This window comes from Chionomys nivalis, chromosome 13 (genome assembly GCF_950005125.1).
Source record: "Chionomys nivalis chromosome 13, mChiNiv1.1, whole genome shotgun sequence".
NCBI lineage: Eukaryota > Metazoa > Chordata > Mammalia > Rodentia > Cricetidae > Chionomys > Chionomys nivalis.
Window position 1 is genome coordinate 68,220,149 of NC_080098.1, and position 23,334 is coordinate 68,243,482.

At 50.2% G+C, this 23,334-nt stretch overlaps 1 protein-coding gene across 2 annotated transcripts in view; it reads left to right on the top strand.

Annotated features, from left to right (window-relative positions):
- The window catches only part of Cplx2 (complexin 2), a 74,184-nt gene extending 51,464 nt beyond the window's left edge, over positions 1–22,720 (top strand). Inside the window, exons 1-4 of one of the 2 annotated variants that reach the window (XM_057788208.1) lie at positions 9,947–10,196; positions 16,871–16,989; positions 17,108–17,283; positions 18,662–22,720. In XM_057788208.1, the coding sequence (XP_057644191.1) occupies positions 16,959–16,989; positions 17,108–17,283; positions 18,662–18,859 (405 nt within the window). In that variant the 5' untranslated portion in view covers positions 9,947–10,196; positions 16,871–16,958 and the 3' untranslated portion in view covers positions 18,860–22,720. Of the gene's footprint in view, positions 1–9,946; positions 10,197–16,870; positions 16,990–17,107; positions 17,284–18,661 lie in introns of those variants that run through there. The other variant, XM_057788207.1, reaches the window with a different exon arrangement.
- Positions 22,721–23,334: the final 614 nt, after the last annotated feature.

Consider the following 23,334-nt stretch of genomic DNA (forward strand, 5'->3'; position numbering starts at 1 on the left):
ACATTCTCTGTCCTCCAGCTTCTTACATCCAATGGGAGCAAACAGGAGGATGAGCAAGTTAAGAAAGGAAGGAATCCTCATAGGGAGCAGTGTTCAAGAGCAGAGCCACAGTGTACAGGCTGGGGAGGGGAAGAAGCCAGGCAAGGCCTCATCGATCTGGACCCGTGATGCCAGCAACGGTGAGTCAGAGGAGGATTCTGAACATGGGAGTGACAGGAGCCAGAGGAAGCTTCACCGTCCTAATGGAGCCAGATGAGGCACCATGGAAAGTCACAGGGCTGATCAAAGGGGTGACAATGGGCCTGTGGAGGGAGCAGGAGAGTGAAGACTGCAAAACCAAGACAGGCAGAACCCTGATCAAAGTCATCCGGGCAGCAGGCTGTCCTGCCGCTGGGCTGAGGCAGGAATGAGCAGCACAGCAGAGTCAAAGAGAACTCTGCTTTGTTCGGCTCCCATCAGAAGAGGTGAGTACTGCACCCACAAAAGATGTGACTTACATAACCGTGACCCCATCCCCACCCCAGGAGATAGAGTCTGAAATGGAGAATAAGTCACCAACAATGAGTTCTGGGAACATCCTGGTGACATCACAGAGGAAGACTGAGCACCATTGCTGGGTGTCTGGGGATGGTCCCTATTCATTTACTAAGGAATTTTTTTCCTGGGGCTCTGCTCTGATGTAGAGATTCTGGACCTGAAGACACACAGCAGCCAGCTGCCTCTGGTCTCACTCTGCTATAGTCCTGTCTTCTTTGGGAATATCACCCTGACTCTGTGCAGAATTCTACAACTAAAGAGGCAGAAATTTGCCTATATTTTCTCAGGTGTTCCCCATACCAAGAAAAAAAACTGATGTTCAGCACATGCTAATAGAGTCACCCCAAAAGGGATGGATTCCAAGATGCCCCAAAGACATGGAGGCCCATAGATGTGGATCACCTGTAAGTCAGGCGTGGGGTTGCACAGGGGTAACCCCAGCCCTTCAGATGTGGATGCAGGACAAAAAGGAATTCAAGGTCATCTTTGGCTACATAGTAAGTTCTAGGTCATCCTGGGCTACATGACACCCATCTTTAAAACAAACAAACAAAGCAGAAAACATCTCTAGATTATTTACAATGCCCAACATGGTATAAATGCTGTGTGAAATTCGCTGTCCAATACCACCTGAGGTGCAATGTATTGGAAAAGTCCATACATCATCAGTACAGAGGCGATATTTTTCCGAAGATTTTGGATTGTAACTCACTTGAGCCCAAGGAGATATGGAAGACCTCTGTGTTTCATCCAGATCACACAGCCTGAGCCAAGAAAATCAACAATCACGGTCATTCTGGCTGCAAAGCACACATCCAGGTTATATAAATACTGCTCTGATTAACATGAGAAACTTGAGCATCCGAGAATGTTGATATCCACGGGGGTCCTGGAACGGGTTCACCCGTGGATACTGAGAGACCGTTACACAGATGGCTCCTCTGAAGCTGCCGGCACATGAGGGAGGAGTGGGTGCTGGGTGGTAAAAGAAACTATGGTCACCGTGTGCCTTAAGGAGAGGGATGCAGTCAGACGTATATCCTACAAGCACCATTCTTCTAAAAGCAGTTAGGAAGAAAATTAGTGGACAAAAGCAGAGGCCCGCTAGAGAGGCGAGGTTCTCACGTAAGTCCTCAAGGAAGCGTTCTGAAGCATCGACCTACAACTCCCATCCCTTGACCAGCTTCACACCTGAAACATCCAGCCCCATTAAGGAACAGTCCGTGACAGGGTCCCCAGGATGCCCCATGAGAGTCACCCAAACTCTAGGACCTGTTGTCCGGCAGCGACACACCCATCCTGGCCTTCCAGAGAACTACCCAGCTCCTCTCTAGCCTTATGACCGACGATAAACACATACCAACTTCAAATGCTGATGTTGATATGTCTTAGCTGTGCTGCTCTGAACAACCCCCCTGCACCCGAATATTCCTCACTGAAAATGAAGTGGAGGTAGCGGCAGGCAGCAGCAGGGACCAAGTCAGTCAGAGACTGTGATCTACCCCCACCGAGGCCTGGTAACGGGTTCCCCTCTGCTCTCATGCCTTTAAACTTTGTTCTGGCTATGTCTTCCTAAGACCTTTCGCTTGCCAAATAAAAGGGATTTGGTTTTTTGTTTTACTTTGTTTTCTTACCAGAGAGAAACAGCTGGAGGTTGAGGAGCCACAGAAACAGCCACTTCTAAATTTGTGTGTGGAAAATTCCTCCTGTTCTTTGAGCCTGATGTCTGAAGTCCACTGGACTTCCTTCCAGTAGCTTCTGCTGGGGAGTACCATGTCTCAGTCTCCTGTGTTTGGAGAGAAAGCTAGAGGGGAGGGGGGAGGAGAAGGAGGAGGAGGAGGAGGAGGAGGAGGAGGAGGAGGAGGAGGAGAAGGAGGAGGAGGAGGGGACTACACACCTGAGCATTCTCTTCTTTTCTTTCTCATCCCAATTCAAACTCTAGGGGATTTAAAGGTAGAATTCCTGGCTAAGAAGGTCATAAAAGTAGGCTCTGTCTAATAACCACACTGTCCTGGAATCCAGAAGAGAGCCCCATGTGTGACCAGAGAGTTGGAGAGGGGCTGGTGCTCTTGGGGGTAAGCTGTCATTTTTCAAAACAGAGCTCCAAAGCCTTCCAACTACCCTGGGAGGTGGAGATGGCTCTCCCATCGTAGTGATGAGAAAACTGAGTCTCAGTATTCATCAGGAAGGCCAGAGGGCAACTAAGACTCATCCTCACCTCTCTGTAGCAGAACCATGCTGTCTCCTCTGGGCAGCATTGGAGATGATTCAGATGCCCCGGAGCCTTTGAAGTCAGGAGCATCATAGCCCATGTCTCTTCCCTGCTTGGAGCTTTCGGTTCCATCTGGCTGGCAAGCTGTGTGTGTTTCCTTCTCCCTCCAGCTCCCTCTCTGCTAGGACAGCACTTCGCATGTTGTCATAGTGTGGACTGTTTGTGAGTATCTCTCCCCCACTCCCGCCAGAGAGTCTGGGAGCAGAAAGGACCTTAAAAGGGTGAATAAGAGCATGTGTTTCTCTCTTGGTGTGAAGTGGCGGAGAGAGAGCGGGTAGGAAGCACCTGGCACGCCGTAGGCTCTCTGTCCATGTTTGACAAGTGAATACGTGCATGGAAAACACCTAGCACAAAGGGTAGTAGTATGGCTTAAAGAGCTGGCATCTTTGTGTCCCTAAAATAGCACCTGGCACAAAGGGAGTCTTTAGGAAAAGTGTGGCTGGGTGCTGACTTGAACCTATAAAGGAATCGTTACCTAGGAATTAGAAGGTGCATGAACTTGCTGTGTAACTTTAAGAAAGGCTCTTCCCCTTTCTGGCCCCATTTTCCCAAGCACCAAATATGGAAAATTATTAGTTTTATGGCTGGCTGTTTCCCCCTTTTTATGTGCTTCTCCACTCTGAACCTAGGGCCATGTGTGCATCAGGCAAGTGTTCCACCACCGAGTACTATTAACTTTTGATGCATGCTTAATTGCTTTCTGCCATCCCTGTCTCCTAATCGCATGTACTCCTCCCCACCATCAGTCCCAAAAAATAGCGTTCTGGGGCCCTTCAGCACATTCCTTCATTTCCTGACTAGAGGCCTGGGAGCTTATTATCATCTGTCCATGATCTTCGATACATCTTGCTTTAATACAACAGCAATAACGTCCTTGCCAATTCATTTTATCAACAAGCAAGATCTGCCTGTGGGCCAGTTCATGCCGGTCCTAACTGGACACAGACATCATTTTCTGTTCACCCACTGAAAACAAGGCCCTGACAGCCACCTTTGCATCAATGGAGACTACCAGCTCTCAGAAAAGTTACATGTGACCACAGTCCTTCAAAGGAGAGAGGTGCTTTCCACAGCAAAAGGAGCAAGGAGCCTGGGTAGTGAAAGTCCTTCCCAGATGGAGAACCTCCTAACTCCAAGCTCCAGACACAGATTTGTAGAACTGAAGATGGTGAGGCTGAGTGAATGTGTGGCACCTCTGTCACTCCTAAGATGTTCTGTGATTCCGTGATTCAGTCTGTGCATAAAATTGGGTGCTGAGTCACAGCATTCTCAGGCTCTGCAGACTCAAGACCAGGGCTTTCCAGCCAGCACATGGGTCGGACACTCTTGGGGAGCCAAGAAAAGATGCAATTCTCCAGGCCCAGGACTGCTTTGCTGTGTGTGACAAAGGCCTGAGACTACAGAGTGTTTAAAAGCATATCCCTGCTCCATCTCTTCTGAATAGGAATGGGACCCTTTGACATACCACGCCTAAGAGACCAGAGTCCTGTGACATAAAGTGGGATTCCCATGTGGACCACTGATTTCATATGCTGTTTCCACGTGCTGAAGGAGAGGCTTCTGGGACATAAGGACAATCTTTGAGTGGGTTTTTCACAGGGAAGGAAAGAATCCAAGAGTCTAGAAAGTGAATGATCATCAAAAAGGGGAGACTCCAAAGCCCGGGTAGCAGAATTTAATAGTACTGCCCCCACCATGCAAGAGCAAGGCAAGACATGGATCTTGGAAATCAGGGGCTGATAGAAGATGCTCATGAGGTCATCAGAGGACAGGGACATCTGACCATGTCCAGAAGGGTTGGAAGGGCTGGGGGTGGAAGTAAGGGGGCGGAAGCCCCAACAGGGAGCTTGAAAAAGAACCTAAGACAAGAGAAGGGAGAGTCACCACCCAAACACCCTCCTTTTGGTGGCTGGCAGATTGCTGCAGACTGGGACACAGACATGAAAATGCAAGGTTTCGGGAAAGCTCCAGATGAGAGGGGGCTGCCGTGTAGGGATGCCCCAGGGTACACGGTGTGGGCGGGAACGTGGCTGCTCTGACATGCTAATGGGTGCCTGGATGGGGAGATGGGCATGGATAAGGGCATGCAGGACCCACGAGGAACCGGTAGGCGGTTGCAGAGGGGGGTGGGCTGAACTGAAGACAAGGTTCTGGGGACAAGAAAGGATCCCTAGAGAATTTCCACAGACACATCCATGTGTTGCCAGTGAGTCAGGGCACAGATGTGAAGTCGGGGAACTTTCTGAAAAACTACAGTGACAATGCCAGGTTCAAGGATTCTTGCTCCTTTCAAAGAGGGCAGGGGCTGGTGTATTGGCTTGCTTATGGCCTTTAGGTGGCGAAGAGTGGAAAGGAAGGCTCGTCACCTCCAGTGACGTATTTCTCATGTTTGCAGAACAATTTTCTGGCTGTACATGTACACATCTACACACCTCTACTGCTCCACACAATGACAGTAACCTGTGTGCCGACACATTGTGGCTCACGTCCATATCTACTGATAATGGCACAAGCCCATCATCCTAATATCTGGGTCATTTCTAGTTGATAACAATGTTAGTAACCAGAAATAGTGGCCCATCCTGAGAACTGCAAAATCTGGCACTGTCTATGTAAATTGGGCCCCATGGTACACAGTCTACATGATTGTATGTATACTCTTGCATTATACCAGAACCCTCCATAGCACCATTGACATATTATACTATAAAAATAGAGTTAGAGATGTACCATCACACTGGATCTTAACAGGACAGAAGGGACTCCCCGCCAAATAATGAGAGTCACATGGCAGCAGACCTGTCATAAGGAAGGCCGCTTGTTTCGTTCCTGGCTGCTCAGCCCCGAAATAATCACACAGAAACTATATTATTTAAATCACTGCTTGGCCCGTTAGCTCTAGCTTCTTATAGCTTCTTATTGGCTAACTCTTACATCTTAATTTAAGCCATCTCCATTAATCTGTGCATCACCACAAGGTCGTGGCCTACCAACAAAGTTTCAGCGTGTCTGTCTCTGGCAGCTCCATGACTTCTCTCTGACTCCACCCTTCTTTCTCCCAGGATTCAGTTTAGTTTTCCCCACTAAGTTCTACCTTGCTATAGGTCAATCCAGTTTCTTTATTCATTAACCAATAAAAGCAACACATAGACAGAAGGACCTCCCATACCACAGACCCACACATGTCATGAAAAAAAATTAATGAAATTTATGCCCTGGCAATGCTGAAGCATGCATGGGCAGCCTGTATATGGCGGTTCTGTTGAACTTGTCCATATTGGGCTTCATGGTCTAAGTTGATGAGGATGACTGACCAGGTCTCTTCCTTAAGAGGGCACCAGATCTCATTATAGATGGTTATGAGCCACCATGTGGTTGCTGGGAATTGAACTCAGGACTTTTAGAAGAGCAGGCTCTGCTCTTAACCACAACAATAATAGCACCTGCATCTTGCATGGCTGTTCTATGATCCCACACTGACCACAAGCACAGGTACAGCATTGATCAAGGATGAGTTTGCCTTCACATTGTACTGTTCCATGTTGACAGAGGTCGTGGACTAGGAGACTCACATCATACCCTAGCCTTGTTGATGACAATAAGGCAGGAACTCACCAGAGAATCAAAATGGCTTAGATCCTTTCTCTGTGCTCCAACCCCCACCGTTCTCTTTCTTCTGGCACCAGGTCACTCTTCCAAACCAAGGCCACTGCTGCCCCTCTGGGCTCAAGCTAGAACCACAGAATGTGGGGCAGCTCATGTCTCCCAGAACCCAGCCCACTGGAGCTGAGGTGAGAAGCTGGCAGCGAAGCTCCAGGTCAGACCCTATCTGTCATAGAGTGCTCCCTGGAGTGAGGTGACTGCAGGGGAGAAATGAGTGGCCTTTGGACAGACACTCTCCGGAAGCTGTTCTCACTGATGAACACATTTGCTACCCTATAACAGCTGTCATTCCTCACACACTGTCCCAGTCCTTGTAAGTCCTAGCATCAGGTTTTCTAATCTGCTTCCTAGTGAACATCCAAGGCGCCTCCACCCCGTTCATGAATCTTTCCAAACGTGGCTACCTACCTCTACCTGCTCTCAGCACCCTGTGAGGACCAGAGGCTGCCTGCTTGTACCTTCCATGCTCATGCTTACTCACAGCGAGCTGGATTTAGAAAGGCAGGAGGGGAAGGAAATACTGCAGTCTGCATGACATGAGCGCCCTCTGAGTGTAAATAGATGGTGTGTGTGTGAGTGTGTGTGTGTGTTGGTAGTAACTAGACAACAGAGATGCCAGTGCTATGTATGCACATATACGTATGTATGTATCTATGTGTGTATGTATGTATGCATGCACGTATGTATGTATGTATGTGTGTATGCATGCATGCATGGATGCATATGTGCTACAAAAATCCCACTTGCATAGGCTATGGAAGTTGGAGTGTGTCAGGAGAAAAGCAACCCGGGGTGATATAAGGCCCATGGAACCCAGAGCTGTGCCAGCTAGAGCCCTGGCTCTGCTGAAGACTCACTTTCTCCCCTGGGTGCCAATGTCTGTGTCTTGAAAATGGGGGTTTGTGGAAATTAAGTAAGAAAGTGTGATATATAAAACCCTCAAAGTCAGCACCTCAACCCTTTGGGTGCTTACCTCGTCACTGAGGTTAGTGGCAACACTGTCATTAGGAGATGATTACAACTCTTGGCCATTTTTCTTAAATAATAACCAAAGATTTGGGAACCATGTCAGGGATGCTCACAATGACCAGGGAGAAAGGACTCCCCTCTCTACCTCTGTTGTCCCTGGGAGAGACCCACGGCTCTGCTGTGAGTTACCCCTAATTGATAACAGGACAAAGGCACCAAAACTTGACCGAGCTGGACTCTGCTCATCAGAAGATTTCTACAACCAGGCTCAGTTCCTGGCTAATAATGAGGATTTTTTTAGACAGAGTCACAAAAGGCTTGGATTCAAATGTAACTGCGCCTGGATGGTCTTCTTATCCAACTGCAGCTAATGGCCTCGGGCCAGGAAGCACAGGCAGAGAGGAAAGCATCAGCTGAGAACTGGGTCTTCCTCTTAGAGCTCCAGTTCACCTCCCTTTACCGTCCCCATTTCCGTGGGGTCATCTCCAGCAATGGTAAAAATAATAATTAATCAATTAGCTGAAACAAAGGCGGTAGCTCTGGTCTTCCCTTGACATGGTTATTTATCCACTCGGCAAGCACACCCTTGGCTTCCACTTTGCCAAATGTTAAGCTTAGTCAATTTCAATTAAACAAGACTAGTCAGCCCTTACAGAACTAATGCCCCATCAGTTCTGTCCTGACAGTGAGCTATCCTCAAATCCTTCAACCTCTCCATCCCCAGACCAGCGTCTTCACAAGAGCAATGTCCCAGAGCTTACTGAAGCCCATCTTAAAGTGCAGTGCCCATAACTGGAGTCCATCTTAAATGTAGTGCCCAGGTCTGAGCTCGGTCTTTTTCCTGAAGCCTAGTTAGATTTTGAACCTAGCTTGATCAATGTCCATGTCAAAGGCAATGCCCCAGCTGTAGCCAGAGTGCCGTTGGCACAGGCTCTGTTCCCAGGGAAGGCTGCTGAAGAGCCTGTAGACAGGAGGGAGAAAGGGGTGAGGACAACTGTCACTCTCGAAATGACAGAATGTCAGATCTCTTGACTTAGAACTCCCAGCATTAGTGGCAAGTCTAAGTCATCCTAATCACACAGGAGTGTGTGTGCACGCACATGCACACACACACACACACACACTCACTCACTCACTCACTCTTTCGGTCACCTTAGGAACTGAGAGGGAAATAAGGAGCACCCTATGCTGGTGCCCCAACAATGCTAAACAGAGAGCTCTGCCATTACACAAAGTCTACACTCTGAAAGGGGAGAACAGAGGAAAACTTCACAACCACAATTCTTCAGGAAAGCAGGATGCAGAGAGACTTGTGAGGCTCTCCACTTTGAGACATCTGCCGTGAACGCCCTTTCTCCCCTGGACCGTCCTCCACAGCTCTCCCTCCTGGGAGAGAAGCCATCCCTTTCAGAAGCAGAAGCTGTCTCCACTCTGACATGACCCCGATGGATGCATGAACTCCTGCACAGCTTGCAAAGGCTAAATACAAACCCACCCACCCCCCAGAGCCATTTTCCTGCACCTCGGGCTGGATTAAAGGAAGAGGTTGGGAGCCAATAGATGACAGGCAGAATGGAAAGGCTCATCAGGAGAGAAGAGAACAAGAGAGCGAGAGGGGAGGGGACAAGGCTGAGGGACAAAGCTGATGTTGCCCCCTATCGTTGGAGTTCCTTCTCTTCCTCCTTCTCTTCCCTGGCCTAGGAGGGAAAGAAAGCCCTTCTAGAATAATGCCACCAGAGGATAACATCTACAGAGGACTGGGGAGCAGTTCGCCTAAGGCTCCCCCTTCAATTCTGCAGCAATCATTTGCTCCTGGGTCCAGAGCAGAGTCCCCGCTCCCCACCCCCAGGAGGGCCGTCCTTATCCTGTGCACCAGTGGTTCTGGAGTGAGCCTGTAGCTGGACACTGTGGTCATAAACTGCAGAAACGATCTGACAGTGGACTGCCCAGTCCAGAAGCTGCTCACAGGCAAGACACAAGCAAGCAGAGAGAGGATGTGGTTGAAACTGGGGTTCCTTTAGGGAAAGGGGCACCCCAAGGGGAGTATGCCTATCCTAGCATGCCTAGCCAGGTCAAAAGAGAGCTTCCCTGAGGAGGCAACTCCTTTGGTTTCTGCCTTAAAAACCCTTTACAAACACTACTGCCTGCATCGCCCCTCCAAAGCTATAGGCTTGTGGTTCTTGGAGCTTGGACACAGTAGAGTTCGGAAAGAAGTCTAACTGAAAGCAGATCAGCAGGGCTCTCTGCGACAAGAATCAGAGTAGATAAGGAAGGGCATAGAGAAAGGGAAAAGCCGGGAGAAGAAAAGAGCGAAAAGAAGAAAAGGAAGAAGGGAGGAGGGGAGGAGGCAGCGAGAGGAAAAGGAGGAGGGAAAGAGGGGGAGAGGGAAATAGGGAGGGAAGAAGGAACGGAGGGAGGGAGGGAGGGAGGGAGGGAGGGAGGGAGGGAGGGAGGGAGGGAGAGAGAGAGAGAGAGAGAGAGAGAGAGAGAGAGAGAGAGAGAGAGAGAGAGAGAGAGAGAGAGAGAGATTTTGAATTTCCCTTCTGGAAGAGGAGCTGTAAGGCGTCAGGGCCTGGCTGAGGGGTGTGATTGGAGGGCGCCTTCGGCATCCGCCCGCAGCAGCAGCCGCGGCCCCAGCTCGCCTGGCGGAGTTACACCAGGCGGCGGCGCAAGCTGGTTGAGCACAGCGCACGGCACCGCCTGCTGGAGTCGACCGGAGCCCTGCAGTGGCTTAGACGGTTGCTGGGACCACCAGGTCGGTGCTGGCCTCGGGCCGGGGAGGCAGAGCTGGGCTGGGGGCAGTAGGGGACTGCTCTGACCTCAGAACTGTGGGGGAGCCGAGCAGTTGAGTCTTTGAGGGACTCCCCAAGACCGCGGGGCGCGTGCTGGGAACTGCAGCCCCTGCCAGCTCGGCAGGGTGCTGAAGGGACAGCTCCCCGCGGAAGCCCGGCGGAGGGCTGGTGCGGACACTGGGCAGGCAGATGTGGGCGGGCGAGCACCCAGAGAGGGGACAGTGGGACTCTTGGAACCCTGACCGCCCCGAGTGTGGAGATTCAACAGTGAACCTGGAGAACAACTTCGAGCTCACAGACTAGGGTGGGGGACGTGGTCTTTAGCTACTTCGGGGTGTGGCTACCCCCAAGCCCTCCAGGGCCCTCTGCTCCTGGAGCAAAAAGCCGCCTAGAGAGGTAGAATTCGGGGTGTCTGAGGGTGGCAGAGGCCAGTTGGCGAGAGGAGTGTCCACGTCGGTGGGGGGCAGGGGGACTATTTGTCCTCTTCCCGCAGGAGTGCGGTTGGAGCAGCTTGAGCCCGTGTGGGAGTCACACGACACGGTTTTCCCCACTCTCAGACTGCCCCCTTCACTGCAAAGTTTAATACCAGGCTGGGGCTCAGGGTTGAAAGGTGTGTGTTGGGGGAAGGGGACACACAGTGGCCAACTGAAAGCCCCAGGGCAGTCTCGAGTGCTGGTCTCCATGAGGGCCCGGAAAGCAGCGCCTGGGAAGCCTACCCTCTCTTCAGTGGAGGGAAGCCCCTGCCACTTTCGTGACCCAGACAAGCAATCCCTTACACTCACCCATCCTTGACCACCCCTTCTCCTCCCCTGGAACATCTTGCTTCTAGGGGCGTGGGGTGGGGAAGTAAGAGAAATGTCCTCTGTCTTGGCCACCACCATTAGCGTGGGGTCCCTTGCAAAAAGCAACTGAGTGTTGAATTGAGGTGTGATTGTAGCCCGTACTCGAATCAGAAAAATCAGAAAAACAGCCGCAAAGACAAACACTGCAGGTGCTTGTCAGGCAAAAGGAGGGGGCCGAGTCCCTGGGACTCGACGGAACTGGTGCCTTGACTGCCTTTGATCTGGAACTGACTGTAGGGGTGTTGGGGGGGTGCGGTCTGGAGGGAAGGTGAGGACCTGCCCTGGGACTCCCGTGACTGACAGCATGGAAGCTTTTTCATTAGTCTACCTCCCCCTCTCCTTCCCCGAGTCCAACACCCCACCACCACCAGCAGCAGCAGCCTCCACCCCCACCAGCACCCTTCCCGCGCAGAGACAGACGGCAGCTTTCCGCAGCCGCTGAGGAGCGCCTCCTGGCGGTGAGGCCCTAATCCTCAATTGCACCCAGTCCGCAGGACCTCTTCCAGTCCCACCCGTGTGTGGTAGCTACAGGCACACTGACGGACACACACACACACACACACACACACACACACAGAGAGAGAGAGAGAGAGAGAGAGAGAGAGAGAGAGAGAGAGAGAGAGAGAGAGAGAGAGAGAGAGAGAGAGAGAACCCAGTGTCTAAGGAGCTCAGGATCAGACGTGCAGGCTCGTTCTTTGAGCCCGTGCACACAACATTAAATTCCACTGAGCAAACATGCTGAAGATACCCTGTGGCATTCTCCAGATAGGTGAACTGAATAAGACTCGGGCAACAGAAAAGAGTCTATGATAACAAAGGAAAAGATACCCAGACAGATAGATAGAACATATGTAAGAGGTGGCAAAACTGCCCTAGAAAGTGCCTTAGATCTTTACAAAGCAAGATGCTGTCCCATCTTGTCAAGGAGAACTGGGAACTTGCATGGAGGGAGCAGCGTTGGCAAATGATCTCAGAAAGTTAATGCGGCCACTGCTGCCGATGGTTATGATGACTGTAAGGATGCTTATTACAGGCCAGACACTGGCTTAGACACTTGATTTGCATAATCTCAGTGCTCACAGCCGGCCTTGCACACAGCATCAACTGCCTCCATTTTACACATGAGAAAACAGCCAGTCAAGTACTCAGGTTCGTTCAGTAAGTGGTAGTGCCAAGATCTGAGCCAGCAGAGATGAGGGTAAGGGGTTCTAAGGCTGTGGGAACAGTGTGTCCAAATGGCCCTGCCTCGGGTGGAGGTTAAGACACAGCCATGTATGAGAGATGAGAAAAGAGAGGCAGAGGATGGGGGCAGGGGCCACAGGCTTTCAAGGTTAGAGCACAGACTGTGGGAGGTTTAGCAAGGCCATGAGACACCAGCGCAGGGTGGTAGGCTCACACGTGCCTTTTAGGAAGATTAATCTGAGGGTCATGTGGAAGACAGGTAGGAGCTAGAGGACAGACAGAGCCATGAAACCAAGCCATTGAAGCAGTAGGAGGGCGGAGGTGGGGTGGACACCAGAAGTCTTCCGTGCACCTCTATCCCAATCACAGTCACCAAATAACCAAAGGCTGTGCAAACCAGTGTTTGAGCATGCCCTGGTTCTCTTCCGCGGTGCCTGGTAGATGGCATGTACTCAAAGAACACACAATGAGTAAGTGTGTGAGTGTGTGCTGATGAGAAATACTGACGGGAGTTTTCAGTTAAAGGGATTTAAACAAGACATGCTGGAGGACGAGATGGGAGCCCGGCAAGGATGGGATTGATTTTCCAGAGACTGACTTGGAAATGGCATGTGTGATGCTATACAGCAGAGGGTTAAAAATCTGCAGGCTTTAGAGAGAAAGACGTGTGTCTCTGTGTATAACTAGGGATCCTAAATCGGTAGGCACAGATGGGAGGTTTCCATGGGAGAAGCAGAGGAAAGGAGAAGGGAGTTTGCCTGGAGAAGGAAGGGAACCAGGAGAGAGAGAGAGGACCTGTTTGGGGAGAAGGAAAACCATAAGAGTGCTGTGTCATGGAATTCAGATCTGAGAAGGCTGAAATTAGGGGGAGGGAGCAGTGACCAGCCTCAAACGCTACAAAAAGAGAGAGGAGGCATAGGGCTGTGAGCACTCCTGGTCAGTCCTAGCCACGCTGATCAGGGTGGCTTCTGGGCTGTGTGCAAAGAGAGGATCTCCGGAGCAGTGGAGCTTCACCGGGAGATGAGGAGGAAGTGGGGTACAGACTCTGCCACACTAGAGGTCAGAGAGTCAAAGAAGTGCATTGTTCAAGTAAAGGGTTGGAGAAGGGAGGAGACCCGAGAGACTAGAAAAAGGACACTAAAGACTTAGGAAGGCGTGGTGATTCGTGGGTAATGGAAGAAGTACAAAGAGAAAAATCTAGATTGCTTCTTCTAGGAGGAGGGAGTTCCCTGGGGCTAGGAGAGGGGAGGTTGCAGGTGTGTGCAATCGCCGTAATTAATCACATTAGCGATAGCTTTCATCTACTGAGCACCTGTCACGTGACAGGCACATCCCACAGATGATTTCTAACCTGCAAACTGGCCACGTAGCCCTCCTTTTACAGAGAAGAGCTCTCACTGAAGGAAAGGGCCCCTTCAACAGCATGCCTGGCCTGGAGGGAGGTCTCCTGTAAGAGGCAGGGGTGAGGCGCAGCCTGGGCCTCTGAAGTCACTTAGTATTATCTCAACCAATACTTGCTATATGGATAAACCCAGGGACTGAAAGCCCAGAGAAAAGGTCTAGACGTCAATGTATCCGCGATCAATAAAGCCTCTAGTCTCAAGTAACCCCCAAGAGGAAGTTTACAGAAGAAACAGAAGCAGAGGCTGAGGCTAAAGTCTGAGAAGCAAGCAGAGCATGAGTCAGTAAGGAAAGGGGGTGATGGGGAAATAGAAGAGAAGGGGGAGAAAGAAAGGAGGGAAGGAAAATGAAAGGAGAAGCAAGAGGTGAGGTACAGAATCAAGAGGGAAAGGGGTGAAGGGTACGGTGCACAGGTCAGCAGCTCAAACATCGAGGCCATTCTTCCGCGGGAGCACTCAGGAAGGGTGTGGGAGAGCATCTGGTCCCAAGAGAGACTTGGCCGAGTCATGCAACAAGCAAGTCAGGGACAGAGCTGAGCTACAGCCCAGGTGTCCTGCCTTCCAATTTGAATCAGCTCAAATTAGAGTCCCACGTCTTCCACTACCCACCTGGTAATTCTCTGAGCTCTGTGTAAACACTGCGTAGAAACTCAAGGGTTCCTGAAATCACTCAATGTGTTCGCTGTTCGTTTCCTGTTCTTAGAAATTAAGTCTTCTCCCGAGGTCTAAAATCAATGGGAAACATCTCAACAGAGCTGAGCAACCTTCAGACGCAGATTTCTGGGTCAGGGTGGGTTCTCTTGCCTTTTCTGGAAAGTTTGCATGTTTCTTTTGGACAGTGGAGTCCCATAAATATATAGTCAGCATAGCTGCCATTTGTATAAGTTCTGACTGCATCTCTAGCCACTTGACCCGAATTTTTCTCCTTTAATATCAGTGAAAATGATCATCTCAATACTTCCCCATCTGGAACAAGCTGATGCTTTTCCAGAGACTCAGCCCCAGCCTAGACTCTTTAACTAGTTATGTCTGATGCCAAAACCCTTGGGACCTTTTTTATCTAGTACATTATGATTTTTCTCCACCAAAAACAACCCATTAAGTGCTCTAATCCTACAGATACATTCTTGATCCCTTATTATGAAAAACTCACAGTCTGCTAATGGTTTCTCATTTTGAAAGAAATGAGGATAATCCATCCACGAGTAGCCTGTGACCTTGAATTCAACTTGGTTGCAATAACTAGCCTGGTAAAATCCTCTGGCATCATTTCCCTGAACCCTTTTTTCCTTCCTAGAAAGTAATAGAGACTTGAAGTCTATAAGAGATGAGAGGGCCCAGGGGTGGGGGAAGGCCTAGTCCCAGTCAACCTCCAGCTCACATTACAGTACAGCTCGTGGGTGCAGCCACACAAAACAGAGAGATTGGCAGCTGCCTTGCCTGTTAAAGAATCAGTGTAACTCAGGGACTGGCTGGATGGCTCGTGGCTTAAGAGCCCTTGCTGTTCTTGCAGAGGTCCTGAGTTCGATTCCCAGCATCTACATGATGGCTCACAATCATTGGTAGCTCCAGTGCCAGGGGCTTTGACCCCTTCTTCTGGAAGGCACACATGTGGTATGCAGACAAAAACCCATACATATGAGTTAAAATAAACATTTTTAAAGAATCATTACAAGTCAACAATTAAAATAGAAGACCTCTAAGTTGGACCCAGGGATCAATTCTCAGAGATGTTGAGACCCGAGTCTGCAGGCCCCTCTGCCACCACGGGGTTAGCCCCACTTTTCCATATTCTGCACACTGCCTTCCAATTATGACTTTATTTGGAGAAAATCTTCTGAGACAAAAAACAATTAAAAATATAATAAAAACTGAAAATCAGTAATTTAGGGAGGAGGCTAGAAGAAGTAAGATTAGCAGAGCGCCTACAAGGTCCTCACTCTGTAAAGGCCAGAAGTGCCAAGATGATACTATCCCCAATGCCCACATGTGCAATTCAAAATAAAAATCAACATTAAGCTATAAAACACAAAACTTAGACATATGTTACAACAAATGCTTTATTTCTCTATTGGTCTGATTTCCAGAGTCTGGCTAGGTCCCACTCATGCTAGCCAGACCTTTCTTTTTTTCTCATGTTCCTCTGATTTTCTGCAGCCACTAGCAGGAGTGCTCACTTGCTTGGTGAGTTGGACCAATGGCCTAGCCTGTCTCCTCTTTGCTCTCTGCAGTAGCCCAGGCCCTGCCACTTTCATTTCAGGAAAGACAAAACTGAAAGCATAAGGAAAGGGTGTCGCTTGTTGAAGGTCACATGACAAACAACCAGTGAAGATATCATTGAAGCACAGCTCTTCCGAGCCCAAATTCCAGTCTCATGCCGATAGTTCCAGCTTCAATCAAATTAGAAAAAAAAGTATGTTCAGAATGAAGACTTTAAAATAGGAACCAAGTCTGAAAAGATAGCTCAGAGGTTAAGAGTGCATAGGACCCAGGTTCTATTCCCAACACGCACAGGGGGGCTCACAACCATCTGTAACTACAGGTCCAGGAGGTATGATGCCATCTTCTGGCTTCCACAGGCACTGCACTTACATGCTGCAAGAGGGCCGCTTGGTTCCCAGCTGCTCAGCAGCTCAGCCCCAAAATAATCACACAGAAGCGATATTATTTAAATCACTACTTGGCCCACTAGCTCTAGCTTCTTATTGGCTGACTCTTACATATCAATTTAACCCATCTCCATTAATCTGTGCATCACCACGTGGTCGTGACCTACCAGCAAAGTTTCAGCACGTCTGTCTCCTGCAATGGCTCCATGGCTTCTAACTCCTCCTTCTTTCTCCCGGCCTACCTCTATTCCCTGTGCAGGCCCAAGATAGTTTTCTTTATTCATTAATGGTAATCATACAGAGGGGAATCCCACATCACTTACACAGGCCACATGTTTACAGGAAGGCAAAATATTCATACACATGAAAGAAAAATGAATAAGTCTTCTTTTTAAAGAATATAACAGAAGCTGTTTAATTGCATCCATGCCTGGTCCATGATACACACTCAGTAAATACTTCCCTTCGGTCTCCTCATTCTTCCTAACAGGGCATTGCACCGTATCCTCAATTGGTGGTGCCCCGTGAGAACAGCAGTAAGGTGGCCATGTGTCAGTCTCCACCACCCTTCATCTCACCTGCCCCCCCCCATCCTCTCTTGCAGGTGGGCACATTTCCTGGAGGCACAGCAGCCAGGTGTGTTGAATGCAAATTCAGCCACGAGCTAGGGAGCACTAACCAAAGCCTGCAGGATGGACTTTGTCATGAAGCAAGCCCTTGGAGGTGAGCCCCACCACCTTCCCCCATGCATCCCTGACCCATGAGAAAGGGAACCTCAAAACCTGCCTTCTCTTCCCGACTGACCACACCCTCTTCCTCCCCTGACCACCCCACATTGTAGGGGCCACCAAGGACATGGGGAAGATGCTGGGGGGAGAGGAGGAGAAGGACCCTGATGCACAGAAGAAGGAGGAAGAGCGACAGGAGGCCCTGCGGCAGCAGGAGGAGGAGCGCAAGGCCAAGCACGCCCGCATGGAGGCCGAGCGTGAGAAGGTCCGGCAGCAGATCCGAGACAAGGTCAGCATCCTGCTCCGAGTCCCAGCTCTCATCTTAGACCCAGTGCCCTCTGCGCCACACTCTCATCAGGAAAATGAGTGTCTTTGGAATATTCCTTCAAGGGTGCCACATAGAACTATGTATGCATACAGGAAGTGGCATATAGAACTATATACGCATACAGGAAGTGGTATATAGAACTATATATGCATACAGGAAGTGGCATATAGAACCATATACACATACAGGAAGTGGCACATAGAACTATATACACACACAGGAAGTGGCATAATAAACTATATATGCATACAGGAAGTGGCACATAGAACTATATGCACATACAGGAAATGGCATATAGAACTATCTACACATACAGGAAGTGGCACATAGAACTATATATGCATACAGGGAGTGACACATAGAACTATATATGCATACAGGAAGTGGCATAATAAACTATATATGCATACCGGAAATGGCATATAGAACTATATACACATACAGGAAGTGGCATATAGAACTATGTACACATACAAGAAGTGACACATAGAACTATATACGCATACAGGAAGTGGCATAATAAACTATATATGCATACAGGAAAAGGCATATAGAACTATATACGCATACAGGAAATGGCATATAGAACTATATACACATACAGGAAGTAGCATATAGAGCTATAAAAGCATACAGGAAATGCAACAATGCAGCAGGCCCAACCTCCCTGCCAGAGCTCCTAGAACCAAATAGAAGTGAAATTCAGAATTTGTGGATATTAGAGACAAGATCCATGGTACCCTGACCACCAGGAATGGAGCTATCATTCATTTAGTGCAAGTCTATTTGCACCAGGCTGCCAAGTAACCCTGCGAGTAGCCTTCAGTGTCACAAAAATCACCCCGGAAGACATTCAGAACTCAGAATTCAGAACTTAGAGGCCTTCAAAAGGACAAAGGGGTCTTATCAGTAAGTGTTCATTTTACAGGAAACCGAGGTATGGTCTTTTATGTTTTGTTTTGGTTTCTGGTTTTCAATTATTTATTTATTTGTTTGTTTATTTATTTATTTATTTGAGGCTGGGTTTCTCTACATAATAGTCCTAGCTATCCTGGAAATCACTTTGCAAACCAGGCTAGCCTCGAATTCACAGAGAGCCACCTGCCTCTGCCTCCCAAATGCTGGGATTAAAGGCGTGCGCCACCACCGCCCAGCCTGAGGCATGGTCTTTTATGTTATTCACCTACTAAGGACTGGTTCAGGGCTCCAGGGAAAGCAGCTTTCCTGGGAGTTTCAAATGCTGATGAGACCCATCCCCAAAGTCTGCCTGAGTGAGAAAACCAACACTTTGCTTCCCCTGACTTGACTTCATACCTTTCTCTGTCCTTCTCTTCCCCAGTACGGGCTGAAGAAGAAGGAAGAGAAGGAAGCAGAGGAGAAGGCAGCCCTGGAACAACCCTGTGAGGGAAGCCTGACCCGACCCAAGAAGGCCATCCCTGCAGGATGTGGGGATGAGGAGGAGGAGGAGGAAGAGAGCATCCTGGACACAGTGCTCAAATACCTGCCCGGGCCGCTGCAGGACATGTTCAAGAAGTAATCCATCCCTACTGCCCCATCCACCTTATGACTTTTTTGTTATTGTTAGTCTTTTCTTTTTATTCAGTTAAGTATCAGTTCCAAAGGGGAAAACCTCAGTTGGCCTCTGCCCCCTTTCCCTAGCCAGGGGCTCCTCCCCTCTGTACTCCCCTTCATCCCAGGGCTTCTAGCCCTGTTCCACTCCCAAATAGCCTGAAAGGGAAGACAGCTTTACTCCAGCAGGGGGCATTGAACCCAGAACCAAAGGCACTGGGTGCCCCTCCAAAAGCCCGAGGTCTATGTTAGTGTGGTGACCCCCCCATACATTCCTTCATGCTCCCCACTGCCAGGAGGACCACTGTCCCCAGCCAGCCAAAGTAATGACACATTCCAGCCCTGCCCAGCATGCTGACCGTTGGCCTCTGTCTGAATCCCCAGTGGGAGTCCAGGTCAGGGCAGAGGCACTGAACGGCCCTGGCTCTGAGGAAGGCTGTTCACAGTGAGCCTGCCCTGAGAGGATCGAGCTGGGTCTGGCCAAGTTAGAGTCTGGGCAAGAGGCTCGGGCTGTCCTTTTCCCTCTTCCTGGTGGCATCTACCCAGGAGCACACCTCTCCCCAACCTACTTTAAAAAGTACGGCCCCTGCCAAGCTGCTCCCTCCAAATGGATCCTCTTTGGACTTCAGCACATCTGTGGAGGAGCCTAGGGCAGGGAAACCCCTTATTCTCCCTCATCTGACTTAGGCCCTGGGACCCCACTGCCAGGCTAGGCCCCAGTTTGCCCAGCCAAGGGGCTGCCCAGGTCCCCAGAAAATACTTGGAGCCATCGGGCAGTGATGGTCTGTGCCATGGGACCCGTCATTGGTACAGCCAGACTGCCCCCATTCCTCTCAACCTTTCTTCCCTTCCATGTCCTGTCCATGTGCTTCCAAGTCCCCGTTGTCCCCAGGAGGACCCTTCTTGGTCAAAGCCCCAAACAGCTGGGGAAAAGCCACTTCCCGCCAGACAAAAGACTGTCCGTTCATCCCACTGGCCAAGAATCAGCTCTCCTCTGGGATGGGTAGGACTGCCATCTGTCCTCACACCCCACACTGTTGAGGCTGCCTGCTTTGTGACTTGTGTAGAAATGGAACAGGGACAGAGGGGAAGGCACAAAAGAGAGACAAATGTGTGAGTCCACACACACACACATCAGATAAGTATGGCAGGCCCCGTCCTGCATCTGCGTATGGTTAGAGTGTGGTGTCTCGAGACTGCATGTGTGTCAGTCATCATGCCTCTTTGTCAGAGGTAGTTTCTATGATGTACCTTGTGTATATGTGTTTGTGGGTCACGGTGTGCCTGAGCTTCAACCATGTTCTTGGTGTGTGCCCGCCATCTCATGTGTTTAAAGATTGCATGTGGTAGCCTGTATATGCATGTATTTTCAAAATGGCATGTGTGTCAAGAGTGACAGTTACATGCTAGATGCAGAAACATCTGAGGGAACTGTCAGATGGGCCAAGACTGGTGTTCACGTGTGTGGGTCTCAAACAGGCAGCTGTATGTACAAGTTGTGCTTGGCTAGCAAGAACCAGAATAAGATGCCTCCTCCTCACCCTGAGACCATTAGTCCAGGTGGCCACATCTGACAGGAGACCTTCCCCTTGGCCTAGAGTCCTCCCACCCTTGGGGGTTTCCTACCTGAGGTCCTCAGAATTCTACTGGGACAGAAGACCCAGGCAGTGCCCCAGGAAGCCATGCTGGGCCCCCACCAGGGCCTATCCCAAAAGTAGGGGCCCAGGAGGGGCGACTTGCCCACTCCCGAAGCCTCTGTCCCACTGGCCCCCTTGCATTCTGCAGGTTTTTCCATTTTAGTGGACTTATGCTTTGATTTCAGAGAAGACATGTGTCTTCCTGTCCATTTCCAATAGTTAAAGCCATATCAGTTAGACCGCAATACTTTAAAGAGGAGACTAAACAATCCATATGTTTAGGGAACCAGAAAAGTCCCCTTGTCTGTCCCCTCTCTAAGGAGCAGGGCCTCAGCAGCTCCAGCTCCTGGGACATACCCTTCTCCCCCACCCCCTTGTACCCCTGTGTCATCCCACAGGGCCAGTGTTTGTGTCTGTGTCTGTGATGGGGAGCCATCTTGCACCCCTGTTGTCTGCTTGTTTCCCTCTTCTATCCTGGGCAGGATGGTCACTCTCAAATGCATTGGGGTCCAGGGTCAGAGACAAGCAGGAGCGAGTCCGGGGGCCCCAGGCCTCCTTAAACCCTGAGTAAGACTCCCACCTGGACACGGAATGGATACCAGGGTTAGAAAAGGCCTTCCCTGTGACAGAGACTCTTAGGCCTCAAAGGTATGGCAGGACACAGAGCACCAGAAGGGCAGTAGAGACCAAGACGCAGGGACCTGCAGGTAAGCAAGAGAACCCAGCCATGCAAGATAACCCTCATGGGCCTGAGGGAATGCAGACCCTTCTGATGGTTCTGGATTTCCATGGCCCCTCTGGATACCCAGAGTAGGATCAGGGCTTTCTATCTCCACCCACAGTCCTTCAGGCTGGGCTGGCTTAGCCTAGGTCTAAGTCTCCTCTTTTCCATGCCCAGACAACAGATTTTGAGGCCTTTTGGAGGTGCAGGCAAAAGAGAGAATTTCTACTTGGTATAGATCTCATTCCACCCACACAAAGCCCAGGGGGATAATAACGATTGACATCTCTGACAGACCTGACTATGGGGAGGAAACAATGGGTTAAAGGATGCTATGTCCTCTTGGGAGGACAAAACATGGGTCTGTGAGCAGGGGAAGGGGTGTTTGTTCACCTGATGTGCCTAGAGCAGGAGGTGTGTGTGCAGCCCATGGAATAAGCAGATGAGTATATCATACAGAAATGTGATATGCAAGTAGCACACCGAAAAGAGGCTCCAGAATTCATGCATGTGCGCACGTGTGTACGCCCGCACATAAACACACACAGCATGGTGGGTGGCTAGAGATAGAATGAGGTAGACCACTGACATGGGCACGTGAACCCTTGGGGAAAGCCACCAGGCCCCTGCACCTGGGACTCCCCATCAGAGAGAAGCAAGGGCATTCCCTGAGTCTCTGTGGTGATGATGCGGGATTTCCAAAATGCACGCCCTCCATTTCAGCTCCAAAGCACTGGAGGGGGAGTCCTTGTCAGCGAAGCTTCAGGAGCACCTCTTTCAGTGGAGCCGAGATGTCTGTAGGCCATCCTAGGCGCGTGAGAGACAGAAAATGAGAGCAGAACAGAGACAGATGTGTTGCAGCCCAGAGCCCCCACACACACACATACACACGTGGGGTAGCTGGTGGGAAAACCAGCAACCCTAAAGACTTGAGGATAGAGTAAGGATGGCATGGGAGTTCCAGCCCCAAGGGCTAGTACCCAGCTGGCAAGGGTGCTCACCACAGCACCTTGTTCCATCTTTCTAAGGTTTAGCCAGCTTGTGACTGAACTGGGAGGCCTGGGGAATCAGACTGGCTCCCAAGGAGGCTGTCTCCCTGGTCTAAGGGTATGGTATGACTCCCAGAAAATGTCCCCTGCTCTCGTCCCTATTCCTATAGCCCTACCGTTTTCACCAGGGTGAAAACAGAGGTGCTCCTCCTGGCCCCAGGATGGGGGTGGGGTCCTCCTACTGAGACCCAGGGGAGATGGACCATCCTGCTCATGTGGGGGAACCCCTTTTCCACAATTGTGCTCTGTCCTTGTTGCTCTGCTTCTTTTAAATGTGTCAGTATCTGGGGGAGGGGAGGGCCACCCCCTGCACTCCCTTGAACCTGACCAAAAGCCATGGCTGTGCTCCCCACTTTGTATGATGCAAATGCTAAGATGTACAAAACCAACCATGACAACAAAGAAAAAGACCTTGTACAGCAGCTTCCGTCTGTCAGCCTTCTTCTGTCCGTTAGCACCACCAGTGACCGGTGACAACCAACACAGCTCAAGATACCCCAGAACGCCCAATGTCTTCCAATGTCTTACACCCAGCTTCTGGCCAGGACACTGTAGAAATGACCTCAAAAATCAATGGAGGCTAAAGTTGGAGATGGCCCGAGTTCCAAGGTCGCTCTACCTCTGAAGGCCAGCTCTACAATCTTAGAGTAGGGGTTGTGCATGTTGAACCTCGCATCCCATCCCAGGCTGCCCTTCTCTACCAGCTTCTTGGGGTGTGGCATCCTGAGAACCCCATAAATACTATAGATGGGTAAATGTCTATCAGTAGTTCATCCAGCAACGCGGATGGGGCATCTGCTCCCTTCTGCGCCAGGGAGGCTTGCGGGAGGCTGAGGACACACAGAGAGGACAGCACTCAGCATTCCTCTTAGACACAGACACAGCTTGTCGAGGGTTCAGGACAAGACCCCTTTCACTGGGGGTCTGTACCCCCATCTCTGACCAGCCTGAAGTGAGGCCCATTTCTCTCTGGCTTCTCAGCACTTCCCATTGTCAGGCATGGGTCTGTCCTCACAGACTCCTCTACCTCTTCCCT